We start from the raw sequence: 21,031 nt of genomic DNA, 5'->3' as shown, positions 1-21,031 counted from the left end.
TAACAGGAAGGAAAGAGGAACTGTATTTCTGCATCGCTAAATGAAATTCTTGCTGCAAGGATTTCGGCCATGATAGATTTTTTTCCAATTTCTTCATTCTCCCATCAACACGAGTGCCTTTATTGCTAGGAAAATCACCACCTCTACCTTCACTGGTTTTTAGAAATGCTCTATCAGAAACAGGATTATCAAACAAGGAGCAGATTCATCCACTTCTTTTTGTTACAAATGTATTGGGATGTGGTCCTCAGTCAGCTGCATTATATCATCCCGGAGGAATCCAAGCATGGCACCTTTGTGGGAAGAATTGCCCAGGATCTTGGACTGGATATAGGTGAGATTAATTCCAGAATGTTACATATTGTCTCTAGAGATGAGAAGGAATATTTCCAGGTTAATCTGCAGAATGGAATCTTGTTTGTTAAGGAGACAATAGACAGAGAAGTGCAGTGTCCAAATACACCCTTCTGTATTATTCCTCTGCAGGTTATTGTAGATAAGCCTGTGCAGATGTATCGTGTAGATGTAGAAATAGAAGATATAAATGACAACAGTCCAGTATTCTCCTCCGGTGTTACTAATCTTGTCATATCAGAAGTGAAGCCTGCAGGATCTCGTTTTTCATTGATGGTAGCTGCTGATCCAGATCTTGGAACAAATTCTATAACAAACTATGAGCTCAGTGCAAGTGATTATTTTACATTGGATTTCCAAAAATATGTAAATCAAATCAAGTCATTAGAGCTTGTAATGAAAAAGAGTTTAGATAGAGAGAAGCAGTCTGTTCACAATCTGACTCTTACAGCTTATGATGGAGGCAAACCAAGACTGAGTGGCACTACACATATTATTGTTAATGTGGAAGATTTTAATGACAATGCTCCTGTGTTTGATCAGCCATTCTACCAATGCAGTGTTAATGAAAATGCTGATGAAGGAACTTTAGTGTTCAAGTTAAATGCCACTGATCTGGATGAAGGAAGAAATGGGAAAATACAATATAGATTTAATAAAATGGTGTCAGGTGAAGCAAAGGAAGCATTCATGTTAGACACAAACACAGGCCAAATAAGAGTGAAAGGCAAACTGGATTTTGAAACTGTCAATATGTATGAAATTCAGGTTGAAGCTATTGATGATGGAGTAGAGGTTCAGCATATTGGATATTGTAAAGTTTTAGTAACTGTTGTAGATGTCAATGACAACGCTCCAGAAATACTAGTGACATCATTATCAGTTCCTGTACCCGAAAATTCTCCTCAGGGAACAACAGTGGCCATCATCAGTGTCCATGATAAAGATTCAGGGTCAAATGGAAAAGTCCATTGCTCTATTTCCGAGCCTTCACCATTTAAAGTAAATCCAGCTTTCATGAGTGATTTTTCTTTGACTGTAAATGGGCCTTTGGATCGAGAGGTGAAAGATGAATATGAAGTTACAATTATTGCAACAGATGAAGGTTCGCCATCCTTGTCTACCTCTACAACTCTGAAGATTGATATAAGTGATGTCAATGACAACGCTCCAAGATTTATCCAATCAGAAGATACAATATTCATTAAGGAGAACAACCCACCAGGTTCCCATATTTATACAGCATCTGCCTCTGACCCAGATATTGGGCAAAATTCTTTCATTACTTACTCAATTAAGGAGCGCACAGTTGATGGGATCCCTATTTCGTCTTACATTTCCATTAATCCGGAGAATGGGAAGGTCTTTGCTTTAGTGTCATTTGACCATGAACAGATTGCATATTTCCAATGTCACATAAAAGCCACTGATGCTGGCCTACGAGCACTCAGCTCTAACCTTACATTAAATATATTTATTAAGGATATTAATGATAATGCTCCTACATTCACCCCACTTCATTCTGCATTAACAATTAAAGCTTCAAGGTCAGCAGAACCCGGACACCTCATAACTAAAGTAAAGGCCGTAGATCTGGATTCTGGATACAATGCTTGGACATCTTATAAGTTAAAGGATCTTGGAGAATCTGGAAAATCACCATTTACCATTGCACATCAAACGGGAGAAATTACTTTAAAGCGGTCATTTACAGACTCAGATAATGATGAGTACAGATTGCATGTTGTAGCTCAGGATCACGGTGAACCAGCCATGACAACGGAGGCACAAATTGTCATATATGTGGTGGAGTATGGCGAAGAATTAAAGTTTGATAATCAAGAAACTAAAAGGAATGGTTATGAGTTTTCGGATGCCAATGTTTACTTGGTAGTTGCAATCTGCGTCATATCAAGTATTTTTCTTATCACTCTTATTGTGTTTAGTGTTTTAAAATGGCAAAAATACAGAGATGAAGTCAATGAACTGAAAGAAAATTACAAAATCTGCTCCAACACTGGAGGGAGCTGGATGTATTCCCAACACACTCAGTATCAAATAAGTTCCAATTCACTGCGACCTAAAAGTGACTTAATTGTGTTCACTCCAAATAACTCCCAGACACCAGGGACTGAAGAGCAAGTCAATCCTCAAGGGGTTATATTAAACTCTGCCTCTAAGGTAAGAATAATGAAAAATATTATGTAGGGGAGGGGGGGTTAAAAATCATATATAAATTATGTTAAAAAGCAAACAAATATAAGGATGAAGTATTGCAAGTAAAAGCATATAAAACTTTAACACATGCAAAGCCCACAAGTGTCATTTCTACTAATCTTAAGTTAAGTCATTATTCTGTAATGGCTCTGCTGTTGACAAATCTTTACAGATTCTGATGGACCCTATAAAAGTTATAGTTTTGTCAAGTCTCCAGTATTTTTGACTGCAAGAATACATATTTCTATTAGCTGTAGAAATATGTAAAAAAAACTGTCTGTTGAATATCTTTACATCCATCAGCAATCATCTTCATGTAAAAATGAAGATTTCTATTTGGTGACTCAAGAATTTTTTTTATTTTTGTATCCTGATAAATTGGAGGCCTTAATAAAATGCCAGAATAGTTAAGGATGGACACTTCTGTATTTCTCCAGTGTAAGTTAATTATGCTGACAAAATACCTAATACCAAAATATAGAAAAGCTTGAGAGAAATCATGAAAGCAACCCTGAATGCAGAAGTGAATAGAGCTTTAATCAACCTAAAGAAGTAGCTTCAAAGCCAGGATGTATTGTACCAAGAATCAATATAGATAATGGCCTAATGCACATGGCGAAGTTGCAATGGTTCTGTTCTTAGGTGTCATACAGTAGGCCCTGCTGCTTGGGGCTTTTGTAAGGCACCACATTATGAAGGTATTTTCTACTAGATGCAATGATTCTATGGGGCAGTACCTCTGAATAATCCTCTTTATATACCAGTATTTCATTGGAGTTCTTCTAATTTTTAAAGGAGATAATATATTTCAGTTGGGATTCCCTAATTGATGTCCAAAATTATAAAAAACAAAATGACAAAAAATATGTTTCTATGCCTCAGGGCTCAGTCACACGGGCGCATCGGCACCTGTACAGCGGCGCCGATGCTCCCGTGTGACTGACAGTTAGAAGACGGCCATACCTGAAGACGGCTGTCTCTCTCCAGTGCTGATGAAAGAACACATGACGGCAATGAAGCCGGTCACATGTTCTTTTCTCCAGTGCTGCAGAGAGACGGCCATCTTTTGGTATATCCGGCTCCTTCCTGCAGTCACACGGGCGCCGATGAGCCCGTGTGACTGAGGCCTTAGACTGGTGCAGTCAAATAAAGACATTTGTAATATATGTTCAACTATCTCAAAACTGCCTCCATAGCTGTGTCTCTGTTGCCAACAACTGTGGAGGGGAGCAGTATATAATGTTGATACAACAGATGACAAATCTAATTTATTTAAGATTGGAATGTGAGGTTTCTTGGGAAATTTCTATGTATATTTTGCTTGTTTTGGTTTTTCGGTCATCAAGAGTAATGAAAACATAAAAGATAGACAACTACCAGAAGCGTTTTTTCAGCTCATCCAATTAATAATATCACTTAAACCCTTTCTTTGACTTGAGGAAACAGAATTATTAAATACATTTTTCTAATCCTATTAATTTCAGCATTATTACTGATTAATTGTGGCTGAAAAATATTGTCCAAAAGATTCAAAAAAGAGCAATGTTAATAAAGTTCCAATCCATTATGTTTGCTTTTTCATTTCCATACTTAAGAATTTAGCTCATTCATTGCCAAACCGTTATTTTTCGTGTTTAAGGAAGTTAACATGTATGGTACCAGTGTTCAGGCGAAAGGTTTATTTCATTACTACTTTCAAAAATGTTTCAGTGAGTGTGCTTGATATATAAACAATTATGTTGAGCAGGTAAAGTTGGGCATTTAGTTGGAAACTCGAGGTGTGATCATTGAACAGCATTTTTAGAAAGCCACCATGGCTTCATGACTAAGGCTCCTGTGAATCAAATTTGCTGGTATTTTATTAAGTTTTGAGCAGGGATCTGGACATTTTATACTGTAAACTTTACTATTTTTCTACTATATTAATTGTTTGAAATGGTTACTTACATGCAGTTATGGATCAAGTTCACATGCATTTGTCAGGATATCACTATTTGTTACACTACACAACTAAAAAGTGTCCAAAAAGTAGTTTATTTCCCCTTTTAGATGATAAACTCATAGTTTGCCATTTATGCCCCCACTTTTTTCATCTACCCAATGTTCTACACACCATTAATAGCACCAGTAACATTTTAATGCCAAATTTTGCTGTGTTTTTTAAGGGAGAGATAGTTTTTTTAATAAAAAAATACTTTCAAATATCTGTCCGTCATTTCTACACACTACAAAAACTGGAATGTCTAACACACTTTAAGTAGAAGATAAACAGCTGTATGTTTCAAAAGTTTATATTATAAAATTTCCCTAGGAACACTCCGGGTTATATAAAACACAATTCTAATTGCCAAAGCCAAAAAATACTCATAGGTAATATCCCCTAAATATAATCTAAATACTTTATTATTCAAAAAAGACATTGAATGATATTTGAAATAAAGGGGCAAATGGTGGTAGCAATGAAATGTGACCAGCAGTCATCAATTAGTGTCATGTGTGTAATTGTACATATACACACTAAAACATAGGCCTGGATGGCCAACTTCAAAAAGCCTATGTTGAAATTAATAAGTCAACCTATAGCTACCTTGACATGTTTCACTTTGCAGCGTCATCAGGGGGAGCAAAAAACCAGGGCTATAGAGTCACATTATAATCTTGTTTTTTTGCTCCCCCTGAGGATGTCACAAGGCGAAACATGTTGGGGTGGTTGTAGATGAAATTTTCATAGGATTTTGGTGGTGCCGACTTACTAATTTCTACATAGTCTTTTGCCAATTGGCCATCCAGGCCTATATTTTAGTGTGTATATGCAAAATTAAGGCCACAGTCAGACGGGCGTTTTTTCGCGCGATTTGCGCATGCGCATGCGTCCGGCGATTTTATAAAACCATTGCTTTGCAATGATATCGGACACATGAGCGCTTTGTATGCGCTTGTCCGATAAATTATAGAACAGAAATCGCAGATCGCACCTATCTGCGATTCCTGTTCTCTTCTCTATATGCGCTCAATGAGGCCGGCGGCAGCAGCGCCGACCCCATTGAGAACATATACTAGACAAGTCATTCTCCTCTGCCACAGCTGAATGGGTGAGTGAGTGCTGCCTCTGGTTGGTCACAGCCCTCACCAATCAGAGGCAGCTCTCACTCACACCCATTCATGAATTCATGAATGGGTGTGAGTGAGAGCTGCCTCTGATTGGTGTGGCTGTGACAAATCAGAGGCAGCTCATTCAGCAGGCGGGGATTTTAAATCCCCAGCTGCTGAATACTACTCAGAGCAGTTCAGGAGAACTGCTGGCGGCCGCGGCTGAACTCCGTCTGCCGGGACAAGGTAAGTATATATATTTTTTTAATTTTAACACATTTCTGGATGAATTTCCAGGAAGGGCTTATATTTTTAAGCCCTTCCCGAAAATTCATCGTGAGATCGCCCGCAGCCCATTGCTTTCAATGGAGCCGGCTGTATTGCCGGCTCCATTGAATTCAATGCGCTGGACAGCTCCAGCCCGTTTCTATTGAAACGCGGCTAGGAGCAGTTTTTCTGGCGATTTTTCGGCCCCGGTCACGCGATTTGCGGATGCGCATCCGTCATGCGATCCACAAATCGCGGGCAAAAACGCCCGTGTGACTAAGGCCTTACACACATGATACTAACTGATGACTTCTAGTCACATCTCATTGCTACTACCATTTGCCCCTTTATTTTAAATATCATTTGATGTTGTCTTTGTCATTTTTGAATAATAAAGTATTTAGATTATATTTTAAATGATATTACCTATGGGTATTTTTTGCTTTTACCAATTAGAATTATGTTTCAAAAATTGTAATTTAATCTTTTTTACTATTGGGCGCTACACTTGTTCTGAATCTGTTTTGTTTATGTATTTCCACAGTCATAGCTATACCTTTTATAAGGCTGTCCTTTTTGTGAGAGAATCTGTAGTCTTTTAGGTGCCATTTTGCCATACACATAGGCATTTCCTTTCTAGTTACTTTCATTATGGGTTAAAGCCAGAGAAAAAGCAATACTGCATTTTTATTCATGCTTTTTACTGAATACCATAAATAATCACCATAATGTTTGGATGTCATTTACTGTTTTGTAATGTTTATTTAATAAAATATATTCAAATGCATTTATTGAAATTGTTTATACACTATTTCTTTTTAGTAATATTAACTGTTCCTCAAAAAATGTGTCTTTTGACGAATTATTATTATTGTAGCTCTAATATACTGGCGTAGCTCTCTGCATCTCTATACACCAGTGTATTCTCTTATGATATGGGTCCTTTTCTGAAGGAATCTTTACTGAGACCATAGATGTTTATTGATTGCTGCGGAAATTAATACTTTTTTGTATCAACATAAAGCTAGGTAGAGCTATAGATACCACAGATGCAGTAACTTGACATTCATCATGTTGATATCATAATTGTAGACTACTCCTATTCTGTAAATCGAGTTATCAGGATGTGACTTTCACAGTAATGATTTCTACATCTGTTTGTCTTGAGTCTTGAAGGAGCACCCATATAAACTAGACAAAAGGGCAGCTTAATGGTAGATGAGGTTTAAAGTTCATATATTTGAGCTTATACATTTTGGGACAAAAAGTGCAAACCATTTATATCCAGAATGGATAAGATTTGAATGAGACTGTAGTGGTGGAAGTTTTTATGTATAATTATTGATAATATAAGTAATTATGTAGTTAAGCATGCAGTGAAAATCTACTGTATACTAAAAAAAAACAATGTTGAAAGACGAAGATCTTCTCAAGAAGGCATTATTTTATCACTTTATAATGCAGTGGTTAGGCCATATAGCAAGTATACAATGTAGTTTTGGGCACCATTTAATGAAAAGGGATATAACAGAGGTGGAGAAAGTTCAAATATGAACCTCTAAATTTAAAAGGCTTTCGGGGAATATTTAAAAATTAACTGAACCCTGATTAGTAACTAAAATATAAGCTCTCCCTTGGTTATAGTTCTGTCGTTACAGAATGCAGCCAAAAATGCCTGCTGTACTCAAATGTTGTTCATTATTCAAGTAACTGCTCAGCCAATAAATGGCTTCGGTACTCAAGTGACATTTATGCACATATGACCTCTGAGGCCAGTGATTGTATGAAGGAAATATGAGTGGCATGTGACTATGGCTAGAGCATCCAGCTCCAAATTGGAACAGCAGTGTTGATGGGAGAGAAGGGGTGTTTAGGATTTGAATACTTTTTTCCCTTTATTTTAACCACTAATCTGCACTTTCCATCTTTAACTATTTTTGAAAAGAAAAATATATAAAAATTAATTTATTCATCTTTAAGAAAAGAAGAATGAAGGTCACAGGATAAGAGATGAGCGAGCATACTCGCTAAGGCAAACTACTCGAGCGAGTAGTGCCTTATGCGAGTACCTGCCCGCTCGTCTCAAAAGATTCGTGTGCCGGCGGGGGAGAGCGGTGAGTTGCGGGAGTGAGCAGAGGGAGTGGTGGGGGGGGGGAGAGAGAAATCTCCCCCCCCCCATTCCTCCCTGCTCTCCCCCGTGGTTCTCTGTCCCCTGCCGACACACAAATCTTTTGAGACGAGCGGGCAGGTACTCGCATAAGGCACTACTTGCTCGAGTAGTGTGCCTTAGTGAGTACGCTCGCTCATTTCTAATGATAATTCTTGTCTAATTAGGTAAACGACTATTATCACATTTTTAAAAAATTAGGTTTGCTAAATCCAGAGTTATTTGTACTTGATACTAAGAGGTCATGCAAAGATAATATTTCAAATGGCTGAAAGATTGAAAGATTTAGTGAGCTATTTGCATAAAGAATGTATGTCCATTAACACTTTATCATCTTCATTTGCATGTAAAAGTACATCCAGGAGCTGTTTGCATAGCCCAGCTTCTGTTTAAACACACACACAGCTGTATAAACAGCTGCCATAACATTCCTTTGTTCCTCTTGTAGATATCGGAAAATTGCATTGTTTTCCTCGTGGCTAGTGTAAACATGCAGTGAGAAGAACAACGTGCAGTCTTTTGAAAGATGAGTGAAATGCATTCAAATGGAATTTATTTGCTCAATGTTTTAGTGGCTGAACGATGGATTTTAAGTTTAACTAAAATCTCTCATTCAAACGAAAAGTGTACGATGCCCGCATTTACAAGCAATGATTATGGTTCACTTTTAGCCATTTGGACAAATGTTGAGCGATAATCATTGTGTGTAAAAGGGCCTTGGGGGAACAATCACAAACAGCAGCGTTAGTGAGGATTTTCTGCAGTGGAAAATCCACATCTGCATCAAAAACAAGTCAGAATTCATACCATTGGTGCAGATTTTCACATGAATCTGCAGCAAACTTTATCTTTTCGAATGAAAGGGTGATATCAGCTGCAGGTCCTTATCAAAAACTGTGTTAAAACCACGAAAACCGTGCAAATTTAAATGTGATTTTTGGGGCGAACCTGCTCCAAAAATCTGCAGCACAAAACATGCTATGGATCTTGGTTTGGAACCACACCAAAATCTACTGGTTTTTAGCATTCACGGTTGGTGTTTCTTTTTGCTCTTGTGTTTGCATTGCTAAAAGGTAGAATTCTATACATGTGTAGTACTATGACGGTAAAGCTTCTTATTGTTAATTTTTTTAATCTCAGTGTAGTTTACAGCCTAAAACTCTGTGCTACTCAAACGTTATAGAAAAACTTAGAAATTACTCTGATATACAGTCTAAAAATAAAATTAGACATCTTTAAAATACTGATTGTTGGGGGGGCGTGGCTAGCCAGCGGCGGGACCAGAAGCAGCACCCAAAGCTCCTGGCCGTGCAACATAAAAAAAGGACTTTGACCAGATACAAGGGCTCCCACAGGTCCGAAAACAGTCCCACGGGTTACACCAAACCCAGAGCTGTGGAACGAGACCCTCCGCGGGCCTCTAACCGACACCGCGAAACCGCGGCCTACAGGACAAGGCGCATCCCCGGGCTAGATTTGCAGACGCAGCCGACCGGAAGTTAAGGCCGGCTGCGAATAACATCAGAGGGCCGCATCAAAAGAGCACCGGAGACTGCAACGCACATCCGCGGACTGATCCGACCAGGCAGGAACGGAAAACGGAGACCCCCGAGGGGTACCACAAGTGAAAACTAGCCGGAGCCTGCAGCAGAGGGAAGCAGCGCAAGGTAGTTCCCCCCCCTCCTCCTCCCCGAGTGCAGTGCGGGGGCCCTCCACCTCACATTGCCGACGCACAGCACAGCAGAAAAGACTCACCGGGGTTGCTGCTCCTAGTTGAGCAGAATCTCCAGGGGCAGCATAACAAGCAGGCACAGCGGAGGACTAGAGCACAGATCCCATCCTTGTGTGGAGCGTCGGCCATCTTTCCTCCCCCAAGCTAATAAACTGCCAACTTGCTGCAGACCAACAAGGTCACAAACTTCCCCACCAGCAACATAAAAAGTGCAGACAGAAGGGGAACCGGGGCCAGCACCCCCATATAAGCTAAAGAAAAGAGCAGGAGCAAAATCCCCATGTTGTCTTTCTGTAGCTCCTTATATAATATGCTAATTAGCCACAGCACACTCCGGGCTACAGATTATTGCAAAACAGCACCACCTAGTGGATGAAAACCACACTTGCAGCAACTGTGCTCTGAATTCCCCCTGCCAGCAGCAATATACATTATCGCAAGCAGACAAAAAAGCCCATACATATAATAAGCTCATCAGAGGCAGCAACAGGCCAAGAAAGCAACCAGAACCTTGCTCCCACACTGCAACTCAGAACCGAGCGCAAGCAGTACAACGCCAGCAACATCTACTTACACGTACCTGACCAACCTGCACGTACAGATCTAACTGCGACTGAAAAACCGCACAGAAGCACCCGCAGCCGGGTACCCCTCCCCCCCCCACATAAATACGGGTTCATACCTAGCCAGTGGAATGGCCACGGCCCTTCCATGAGCTGCGCTCTAGCTCCATCCCAGTAAAATAGGACAGAAGAACAGCACACCACCGAACTGAACAACAATCAACAATAAAGATATAATATGTCAAGGAGGATCAGCAGACAGAGCAAAGGACAAATCGCATCTCAGTGTACATTGCCGGAGCTATTTTCAAGCAACCAGTTCGCTCCACTGACCCAAATGGAGCAATCAGCACCTAACCAGAGCCCTGAGAACCTACTCACCGCAAGTCAGAACGACTCAACCAGCACCTCGCAAACCCCAGATCTCTCAGCCTCAGAAACCGCACTCCTCAACCACATCAAAAAACTTCCGAGAAGAACTACAAACGGCAGTACACGACATCTCCAAACAAATTAAAGATTTAGGGCAGCGCACCAACGATCTCGAACAGAAAACGGACGACATCATCGACGCCCTAGACCATGAGAGAATGAGATGGGACGATTGTGCAGAAAGAGTGGAAGCCCTTGAACTCAAATGCGAGGACCTTGAAAACCGGAGCAGAAGAGCCAACATTCGCATCCGAGGCTTCCCGGAATCAATTACCAACTTAAAAGAAGCCGCAACAAACCTATTCTCCGCTCTTCTCCCCCAAATAGTTCATGAATCTTTCCGAATGGATAGAATACACCGCGCCCTCTCCAAACCGATCAACTCGGATCTCCCAAGAGACACAGTACTCAAACTACACTATCCCGAGATGCAAGACCAACTGCTCGCAGCAGCACGCAACTTGGACTCACTCCCCGGAGTCCCCACATCAGTCCAAATCTTTGCAGATATCGCCCCATCCACTCTAGCCAAACGACGAGCCCTAAAACCAATTACTTTAGCCTTACAACAGGCGAATATCAGATATCGCTGGAACTTTCCCTTTGCATTACTGGTCCGCATCAATCAAAGGTCCTACTCCATCAGATCCCTGGAAGAAGGAAAGCGAATACTGGAAGAAGAACACATCGCCCTCGAAAGCGAAATGACCAGACCACAAAGACCAACTCGCTTCTGGACCACGGCGGGGACCTCACACCGAAGAGCGACACCAACCGAAAACCGAAACCTGAATGCCTGAAACAGATATGTATCATCTATGTTTTATTACAAATGACTGAGTGGGCTTGAGACCTCCTGGGCCCCCCCAACAGGGGACCAGGGACGTCTGGGGGCCCACCCCCCCGGAAAAAGAAACACCACAAATAGACAACCACCTAAATGCTCAGATGGTCCTCTATATATATATGCATATGGACATTCTTTTCTCCGCTCACGGGTATGTCGTCGGCGGACCATTGTTCTACAAGTTATAACATATAGTAAAAGCCTGTCTGCCTGTCGGTGCGTGTCCGAGGGGGGCCCAGTAGCACCCTAAACACACGTATGAGACCGCCAGAGAATTAAATAGGTCATACATAGCACCAAAATGCTCTGGGGGCCGCTCGGACGGGCGCCGAACTAGACAGAATACAGAACCCTCAGGCTGTTCAGTTCGTTTAAGTTTAAGTTCAACGAACTAAAGTTATAGGTTCATTCACTTCTGTTAACTCTATACTGTGACTTAGCACTGGGACGGGACGGAGTTACTTGATGCCCTCTCCCTTCCAGACTATGGATACTTCCCTCCAAATGTTAAGAGGGAAGCCCAGTTTGGGACTCCTTGGGCTTTGGAACCCAATTCGGGTCACTAATCTGACCCTTGTTACACTGTATTTTATGTTACTTACTATGCAGAAACGTGATTCCACACTGTGTTCACACACCACACATAACTATGTGAGCCCCCAAGAGACACAACAAAATACTAAGCAAGCTCAGCCCCCCCCCTCCACACCCCAATGGCCACCATAATATCACACAATGTCAAAGGATTCAACTCCCCACTTAAAAGGAAAAAAGCGTTTATGCAGTACATTAAAAACAGACCTGACATTATCTGCCTCCAAGAAACTCACTTTACGTCCTCTTCAGCCCCCAGATACCTCCACCCCCAATACTCTTGCTTCTACTCCTCGGTAACAACAAAAAAACACCAGGGAGTTGTAATCCTCCTACACAATTCATTTCCCATAACAATTGACAAAGTAGAGCTAGATGCATCTGGAAGATATATCATCCTACAAGGTATATTGCACAAGCAAAAGGTAATCATAGTGAATTAATACGCCCCAGCGGACAGTTGGAGAGAGACCCACGGTGTGAACAAAGGCTATACTTTCTTCTCAGCTCCACATAAATCATACTCACGTATCGACTGGACATTAGTATCAACTCACCTCCTACCTTCCCTCGCACAAGCCAGACACATCCCCTGCGCATGGTCAGACCATGACATCGTCCTCACGCAATTCATAAACTCACCCCCCCGACCTAATACCAGAAGATGGAGGCTCAATGAATCCCTATTAAAAGATCCTATAACCCATGCCCAAATCTCAGAAAAACTTAATGAATTCATGACATTCAACGATAATGAAGCATCTCAACCGGTATGGATTTGGCTGGCACACAAAGCCTTTATGAGAGGACAGATATTTAAAATCGCCTCCATTAAAAAAAAAGAAAAATCACAAGCTTTGCAAGCCTTGGAGAGGCGTCTGGCACTATTAGAAGTGGCCAACCAACAACGCCCCGGTATAGCTCTGATCAAAAACATACGAGACACTAAACTCCAAATTGACCTCCTCTATACATCCCAGGTGGAAAGAGCCTTGCAATGGACACAATCAATCTACTTTAAGTTAGCTAACAAACCCGATAAATTACTATCGGCACGCTTAAGAGCAAAAGAAAAAATCAATTCTGTCCACTCAATCAGAACAAACAAGGGGACATGCACCTCAAATCCAGATAAAATAGCACATACATTCCTAGATTTCTACAATAAGCTATACAAATACAAGCCTCAAAGAACCCCTTCGGCCCCCCAGGACTTCCTAAGAAATATACAACTGCCAAGACTCGCAGAACATCAAAACGAAAACTTAGGCCAACACATCTCAATGGAGGAAGTAGAAGAAACTATCAAACTCCTAAAGCCAGGAAAAGCACCAGGCCCAGCTGGACTGACAGCCCTGTGCTACAAAAAATTTAGCACACTCATTACACCGCTCCTAACACGCTTCTATAATAACATCTTATTAGGCAAACCGACCCCTGACGAATTTCTAAAAGCACACATAACGATCATCCCCAAACCAAATAAAGATCACACCTCCCCCAAAAATTACAGACCAATCTCCCTTTTGAATATAGATTATAAGATCCTGACCAGCATCCTAGCAAAACGGCTAAACAATTACCTCCCGTCCCTGACACACAAGGATCAAGTAGGTTTCATCCCTTCCCGACAAGCCCCAGATAACATTAGGAAAGTCCTAAATCTCATACACACCGCCAACTCGCACAAAACTCCATTGCTAACCCTGGCCCTAGATATTGAGAAGGCCTTTGACAGCCTCTCGTGGGAATACTTATTTCAAGTACTAGGTAAAGTAGGCATCCACGGTAACTTCATCACAGCCCTGCGTACACTATACTCGACCCCCTCAGCAGAGCTAAAACTCCCAACATCGATAGAAAACAAAATATCGTTACAAAGAGGAACCCGTCAGGGCTGCCCCCTGTCCCCAGCGCTATTCGCCCTGGCGATGGAGCCCCTCGCTCAACTCATTAGAAATAACCCAAACATATCAGGCCTATCAGTAAAAAATAGAGAATACAAGGTCAGCCTTTTCGCGGATGATATCCTCCTCACCATAGCGAAACCACTCACCTCTTTACCCAATCTAATAAAAACCCTGGACTCTTTTGCGGAGGTATCTGGATTGGTAGTTAATATGGAAAAAACAGAAGCCCTTTTCCACAATATACCTGCCCACGCCCAGAAATTGATAGAATTAAATTTTGGATTCAAAGCTTGCCCACACTACATCACATACCTAGGCATCAAACTCACCCACAACTTAGACAATCTATACAAATGGAACTACCCACCTCTATTCACCTCATTAAAAGCTGAACTGAAAAACTGGACACAGCACGCCATCTCTTGGATAGGACGCATCAACTCAATAAAAATGAACATTCTACCCCGCCTACTTTATCCATTCAGATGCCTCCCGATAGAAGTCCCCACAAGAGACCTTCAGGAGATGCAAAACTCCATCTTCCATTTCATCTGGAAAAACAAAAAACCCAGAATAAAGCAAAAAATAATGCATTACCACAAGAGACTCGGAGGCCTATCCGTACCTAATTTAAAAAAATACTACATAGCGGCTCAACTAGCACAAATTCCAGCCATATCCGCAGGGAACAAAAGGCCTCTATGGGTAGATATAGAAACCGGCCTCCTAGCCCCAGTAACACTAAAGAATATCTTCTGGGACAGAAAATGGAAAGCCACCAATATACGTCAGCTGGCCCCATTAACTCATCACCAATTCCTAATATGGAGAAGAAATAGATTTAAGTACGCCCTGATTTCAAAAACTTCCCCACTACTACCAATCATCCCAAATCAAGCCCTTCCTTTAAGCTTACGAGAAGAAAACTACCAATGGTGGAAAACCAACCACCTCACGTCAATCCACCGGTTTATGTCCTGGGGTAAGCTTCTCTCCCCCCAACAACTGACTGAAAAACATAAAATCCCAGACCACCTTTGGCTTGAACTGAAACAAATCTATAGTTTCCTCCGCTCCCTAATAGATCCCACAGATCCCCCACTGGTCCCTACGTCATTCGAAGGAACATGTTTATGGGCCCAACTCCAACCAGGCATAATATCGCAACTATACTCTAACATGAACAAGCCCATTAGGGAAACGAAACTACCCTACATGCTACGCTGGAAAACAGATCTTGGCATCTCCCTGTCACTACCACGTTGGCATCACTGCTGCACTTCTATCACAAAAGGTAGTCACCAAGTAACCCTTGCAGAATCGTCAATTAAAATACTACACAGATCATATATAGTACCTATAATAAAGCATAAATATTCCCCTTTGACCTCCTCGAATTGCTTTAGGGGATGTAACAGCCCGGGCACGATAACCCACATCTGGTGGACCTGCCCACGAGTGGCCAGGCTATGGAAAGAAGTATCCAGACTTGTTTCATGGGTTCTGGACAAGGTGTTCCGCCCGGTGGCATCTGTCTGTCTACTAGCTGACAAGCCTTTAGGCTATAACAACCAACAACATAAACTCTCTCAACAGATATGTATGGCAACGAGAATCTATATTGCATCCCAATGGATGAAACCCACTCTCTCTCTAGAACCGATAACCGCTAGGGTATCAAGAATGATGCTCTACGAGAAATTAACAGCCATGAGAGAAGATAACATGGAACTATTTTTAAAGACCTAGAGACCCTGGGCGGAATACCTGGAAATTCCAGGCCTGGCCAGACCCCTTAGTGCATAAAAGGAAGAAAAGCAAGAAAGGAATAACCCCACAGCCTAAGGACAGAGGTAACCTTTAAAAAAACAAACAACTCCACAGAGAACAAATGCCCTGGCAAAACAAACTTGGGAGAGACCGACCAATCTCAAGAACAGGGATACGTACTTAAGTAAAAGGTTAAAGACATACTGCAACATAAGGTATAATAAGCGAGAGGGGGAAGGGATGGAGGGGGGGGAGAGAGACAACTCACAAACAAAACAAATTCACAAACACGATCAGCCAGTGTGGACTCACAAATGTTCATTTTGTTTAACAAATGTTATGTCATTTTCAAATACATGTAAACTTGCTATGTACCAGAGAACTCACAATTATTCTCAAAAAACAAAACAAAAAAAAAGTTTTACATTTTGATCACAAACTTGTTATATAAGACCCCCTGCGTGGGGATATTTCAGAATATATCTTACTGTTAAAATTGAAAACGTAATAAAATACTTTGAGACAAAAAATACTGATTGTTCTTAAATTATTATTTCATATTTATATACCGTAGGGTTTATTTAGTCCCTGGTTTTACAGCTAACACTAATAACAGATTTTCAATTGTTATGATCAGTCAATTTGTTTGTCTATTTCTACCTTTTTATTTTTATGATTTTTGGTAGTGTTGTCCTTTCACTCCCATACCAGAAACCCCAACATTTCACCTTCTTGGTGATTTTGGCTTAAAATTAGACTTGAGCTTATTTTTCACTGATGCTAGAATATTGTCAATTCTGGACTATAATTTTCCACTTTTATATGGCTTTGTTATATTTGATTAAATTAAGTAAATGTGTATCAACCGTTTGAAATGAAACTTGTAGATTATTTAACAAGGGAGACGCCATGAATTGACCAGGTCATGACAACTACATTCTTTATTGCATGAAAAGTCTGGAAAGTTATGTGATATTCTATGTACTTGGTCTAATGATGGGGGAATTATGGAGAGACTCATAATAAAGTATGTGATTGACAGCTAATGAAACTTCCTGAAAATGAAAAACAAAAATGTAGGAAGTTGGTCTGCTCAAAGAAGTGGGCTACTATTTATAAGATACTGTATGTGTATTGATAAATGTTACAAACATTTGTTCAATAATTCAAAATAATGGTGGCAGCATCAATGGGTGCAGAAAAATCCAAGAAAGTTTTATTCTCCCATATTAAAAATGATAATACAGCGACATTTCAAGCTTGATAAAGACCAAACTGTTGGTCGAAATGTTGCTGTATTATGGTTTTTGATATGGGAGAATAAAACTTTCTTGGATTTTTCTGCACCCATTGATGCTGCCACCATTATTTTGAATTGCTTAACTTCTGGGACTTGGTCCACATTACGGTGGGTGTTGCATCATATCTGTGTCCTACCCTTATGGGGATTCCCTTAAAGTGCTGCTGGTGATACATTTCTTCTAAAGATTTGTTCAATATCACGGCAGTTTTTTGTGTTCTGTAAGAAAATCTTCATTGTAAATTAAAATTTTACAAATTATGAACTATCTGGAAAGACTATCTTGAGAAATGTAAATGCTTCATTCAAATGTGGTATACTCTGAATTATTTAACTACATGGAGAGGAATTAATGATGACATTACTGTTTTAATAACCATGTGTCACTGTTTTACCCAACACTTTTAAAAACTGTTCCATGGTCAGATCCTCAAGCTAATATGAAAATAAAATGGACAAATTAAATGAATATGAATATTTAAAAATTATTCCACTTTATTCCACCACTTTATTATCATTATTATTACTACATTAAATTTAGTTAATTACAATTTATTGTATATTATTTAATAAAGACATTTTAAAAGTTTAGTAAGGCATGTTAATATACTTTTTTTTTTACTTTTAAAGCTTTTTAAGGATTATTTTTATTAGTATTATTATTACTACTATTATTCTACACATGGTGGACTGATTGTTTAATACAAAAATATTTCAGAAGAAAAAATATTCAATAGGAAAACAATTAAAATGAGGCAACAGTGATATGGTATAAAATATAATCTATAAATTGATATTTTTAAGTTAAACACATATTTTGATAAAAGTGGATTATTAGTATTACATTTCAAAAATCTAGATAAATTGATGCTTAAAAAAAAAGACAAAAATACATACCTGACATGCAACTTATAAATTGATCACTAGATGGCACTACACACCAACTAATAACAGGAAGGAAAGAGCAACTGTATTTCTGCATCGCTAAATGAAATTCTTGCTGCAAGGATTTCGGCCATGATAGATTTTTTTCCAATCTCTTCATTCTTCCATCAAGACGAGTGCCTTTATTGCTAGGAATATCATCACCACTACCTTCACTGGTTTTTAGAAATGCTCTATCAGAAACAGGATTATCAAACAAGGAGCAGATTCATCCACTTCTTTTTGTTACAAATGTATTGGGATGTGGTCCTGAGTCAGCTGCATTATATCATCCCGGAGGAATCCAAGCATGGCACCTTTGTTGGGAGAATTGCTCAGGATCTTGGACTGGATATAGGTGAGATTAATTCCAGAATGTTACATATTGTCTCTAGAGATGAGAAGGAATATTTCCAGGTTAATCTGCAGAATGGAATCTTGTTTGTTAAGGAGACAATAGACAGAGAAGTGCAGTGTCCAAATACACCCTTCTGTATTATTCCTCTGCAGGTTATTGTAGATAAGCCTGTGCAGATGTATCGTGTAGATGTAGAAATAGAAGATATAAATGACAACAGCCCAGTGTTCTCCTCCAGTGTCAATGATCTTCTCATATTAGAAGGCAGACCAGCTGGATCTCGTTTCTCATTGATGGTAGCTGCTGATCCAGATCTTGGAACAAATTCTATAACAAACTATGAGCTCAGTGCAAGTGATTATTTTACATTGGATTTCCAAAAATACATAAATCAAATCAAGTCATTAGAGCTTGTAATGAAAAAGAGTTTAGACAGAGAGAAGCAGTCTGTTCACAATCTGACACTTACAGCTTATGATGGAGGCAAACCAAGACTGAGTGGCACTACACATATTATTGTTCATGTGGAAGATTTTAATGACAATGCTCCTGTGTTTGATCAGCCATTCTACCAATGCAGTGTTAATGAAAATGCTGATGAAGGAACTTTAGTGTTCAAGTTAAATGCCACTGATCTGGATGAAGGAAGAAATGGGAAAATACAATATAGATTTAATAAAATGGTGTCAGGTGAAGCAAAGGAAGCATTCATGTTAGACAAAAACACAGGCCAAATAAGAGTGAAAGGCAAGCTGGATTTTGAAACTGTTAATTTGTATGAAATTCAGGTTGAAGCTGTAGATGATGGAGATTTTCCGCATGTTGGATATTGTAAAGTTTTAGTAACTGTTGTGGATGCCAATGACAATCCTCCAGAAATAATGGTGACATCATTATCAGTTCCTGTACCCGAAAATTCTCCTCAGGGGACAACAGTGGCCATCATCAGTATCCATGATAAAGATTCAGGGTCAAATGGAAAAGTCCATTGCTACATTTCTGAGCCTTCACCTTTTAAAGTAAATCCAGCTTTCATGAGCGATTTTTCTTTGACTGTGAATGGACCTTTGGATCGAGAAATGAAAGATGAATATGAAGTTACAATTATTGCAAGAGATGAAGGTTCGCCATCTTTGTCTACCTCTACAACTCTGAAGATTGATATAAGTGATGTCAATGACAACGCTCCAAGATTTATCCAGTCAGTAGAAACAATATTTATTAATGAGAACAATCCACCAGGGTCTCATATTTATACAGCATCCGCCTCTGACACAGATATTGGGCAAAATTCTTTCATTACTTACTCAATCAGGGATCGCACAGTTGATGGGATCCCTATTTCGTCTTACATTTCTATTAATCCGGAGAATGGGAAGGTCTTTGCTTTAGTATCATTTGACCATGAACAGGTTGCATATTTCCAATGTCACATAAAAGCCACCGATGCTGGTCTACGAGCACTCAGCTCTAACCTTACCCTAAATATCTTTATTGAGGATATTAATGATAATGCTCCTACATTCACTCCGCTTCATTCTGCATTAACAATTAAAGCTTCAAGGTCAGCAGAACCCGGACACCTGATTACTAAAGTAAAGGCCGTAGATCTGGATTCTGGATACAATGCTTGGACATTTTATAAGTTAAAGGATCTTGGAGAATCTGGAAAATCACCATTTACCATTGCACATCAAACTGGAGAAATTACTTTAAAACGGTCATTTACAGATTCAGATCATGATGAGTACAGATTGCATGTTGTAGCTCAAGATCATGGTGAACCAGCAATGACGGCAGAGGCACAAATTGTCATATATGTGGTGGAGTATGGCGAAGAATTAAAGTTTGATAATCAAGAAACTAAAAGGAATAGTTATGAGTTTTCTGATGCAAATATTTACTTGGTTGTTGCAATCTGCGTCATATCAAGCATTTTTCTGATCACTCTAATTGTGTTCAGTGTTTTAAAATGGCAAAAATACAGAGATGAAGTCAATGAACTGAAAGAAAATTACAAAATCTGCTCCAACACTGGAGGGAGCTGGATGTATTCCCAACACACTCAGTATCAAATAAGTTCCAATTCACTGCGACCAAAAAGTGACTTAATTGTGTTCACTCCAAATAACTTTCAGACACCAGGGACTGAAGAGCAGGTCAATCCTCAAGGGGTCATATTAAACTCTGCCTATAAGGTAAGACTAATTAAACATGACGTTATCCAGTTTCTTTTAAAAATGTCCTATATATCTTAGTGCTTTTCTTACCCACAATGAATTGTGTATAAAGAACAAGCAAAAGAAAATACTGTAAATAATGACCTACTGTTTAAATCAAGTTTTATGTTTAACATTTTTAAGAAGTTTTGTAAATACTTTTTTCTATGTCATTATCTAATTACAAAAAAATTCTAAAATATTTAAGTATTCAATTCTACATTGATAGTTCCTGTTCTGTGTAGAAAACTTTGCAGTAGACATCTGATTATCAATGACAATTGCAA

The 21,031-nt window shown here is 39.6% G+C and overlaps 1 protein-coding gene across 1 annotated transcript; it reads left to right on the top strand.

Annotated features, from left to right (window-relative positions):
• The first annotated feature begins 165 nt into the window (after positions 1-165).
• On the top strand, positions 166-11,622 carry LOC136609959 (protocadherin alpha-3-like). The gene is made up of 2 exons (XM_066589237.1): positions 166-2,535; positions 10,813-11,622. Exons 1-2 carry the CDS (start codon positions 166-168, stop codon positions 11,620-11,622), a joined length of 3,180 nt encoding a protein of 1,059 aa, XP_066445334.1.
• Positions 11,623-21,031: the final 9,409 nt, after the last annotated feature.

Source organism: Eleutherodactylus coqui, chromosome 2 (genome assembly GCF_035609145.1).
Source record: "Eleutherodactylus coqui strain aEleCoq1 chromosome 2, aEleCoq1.hap1, whole genome shotgun sequence".
NCBI lineage: Eukaryota > Metazoa > Chordata > Amphibia > Anura > Eleutherodactylidae > Eleutherodactylus > Eleutherodactylus coqui.
This window is presented reverse-complemented; position numbering and strand designations above follow the sequence as displayed.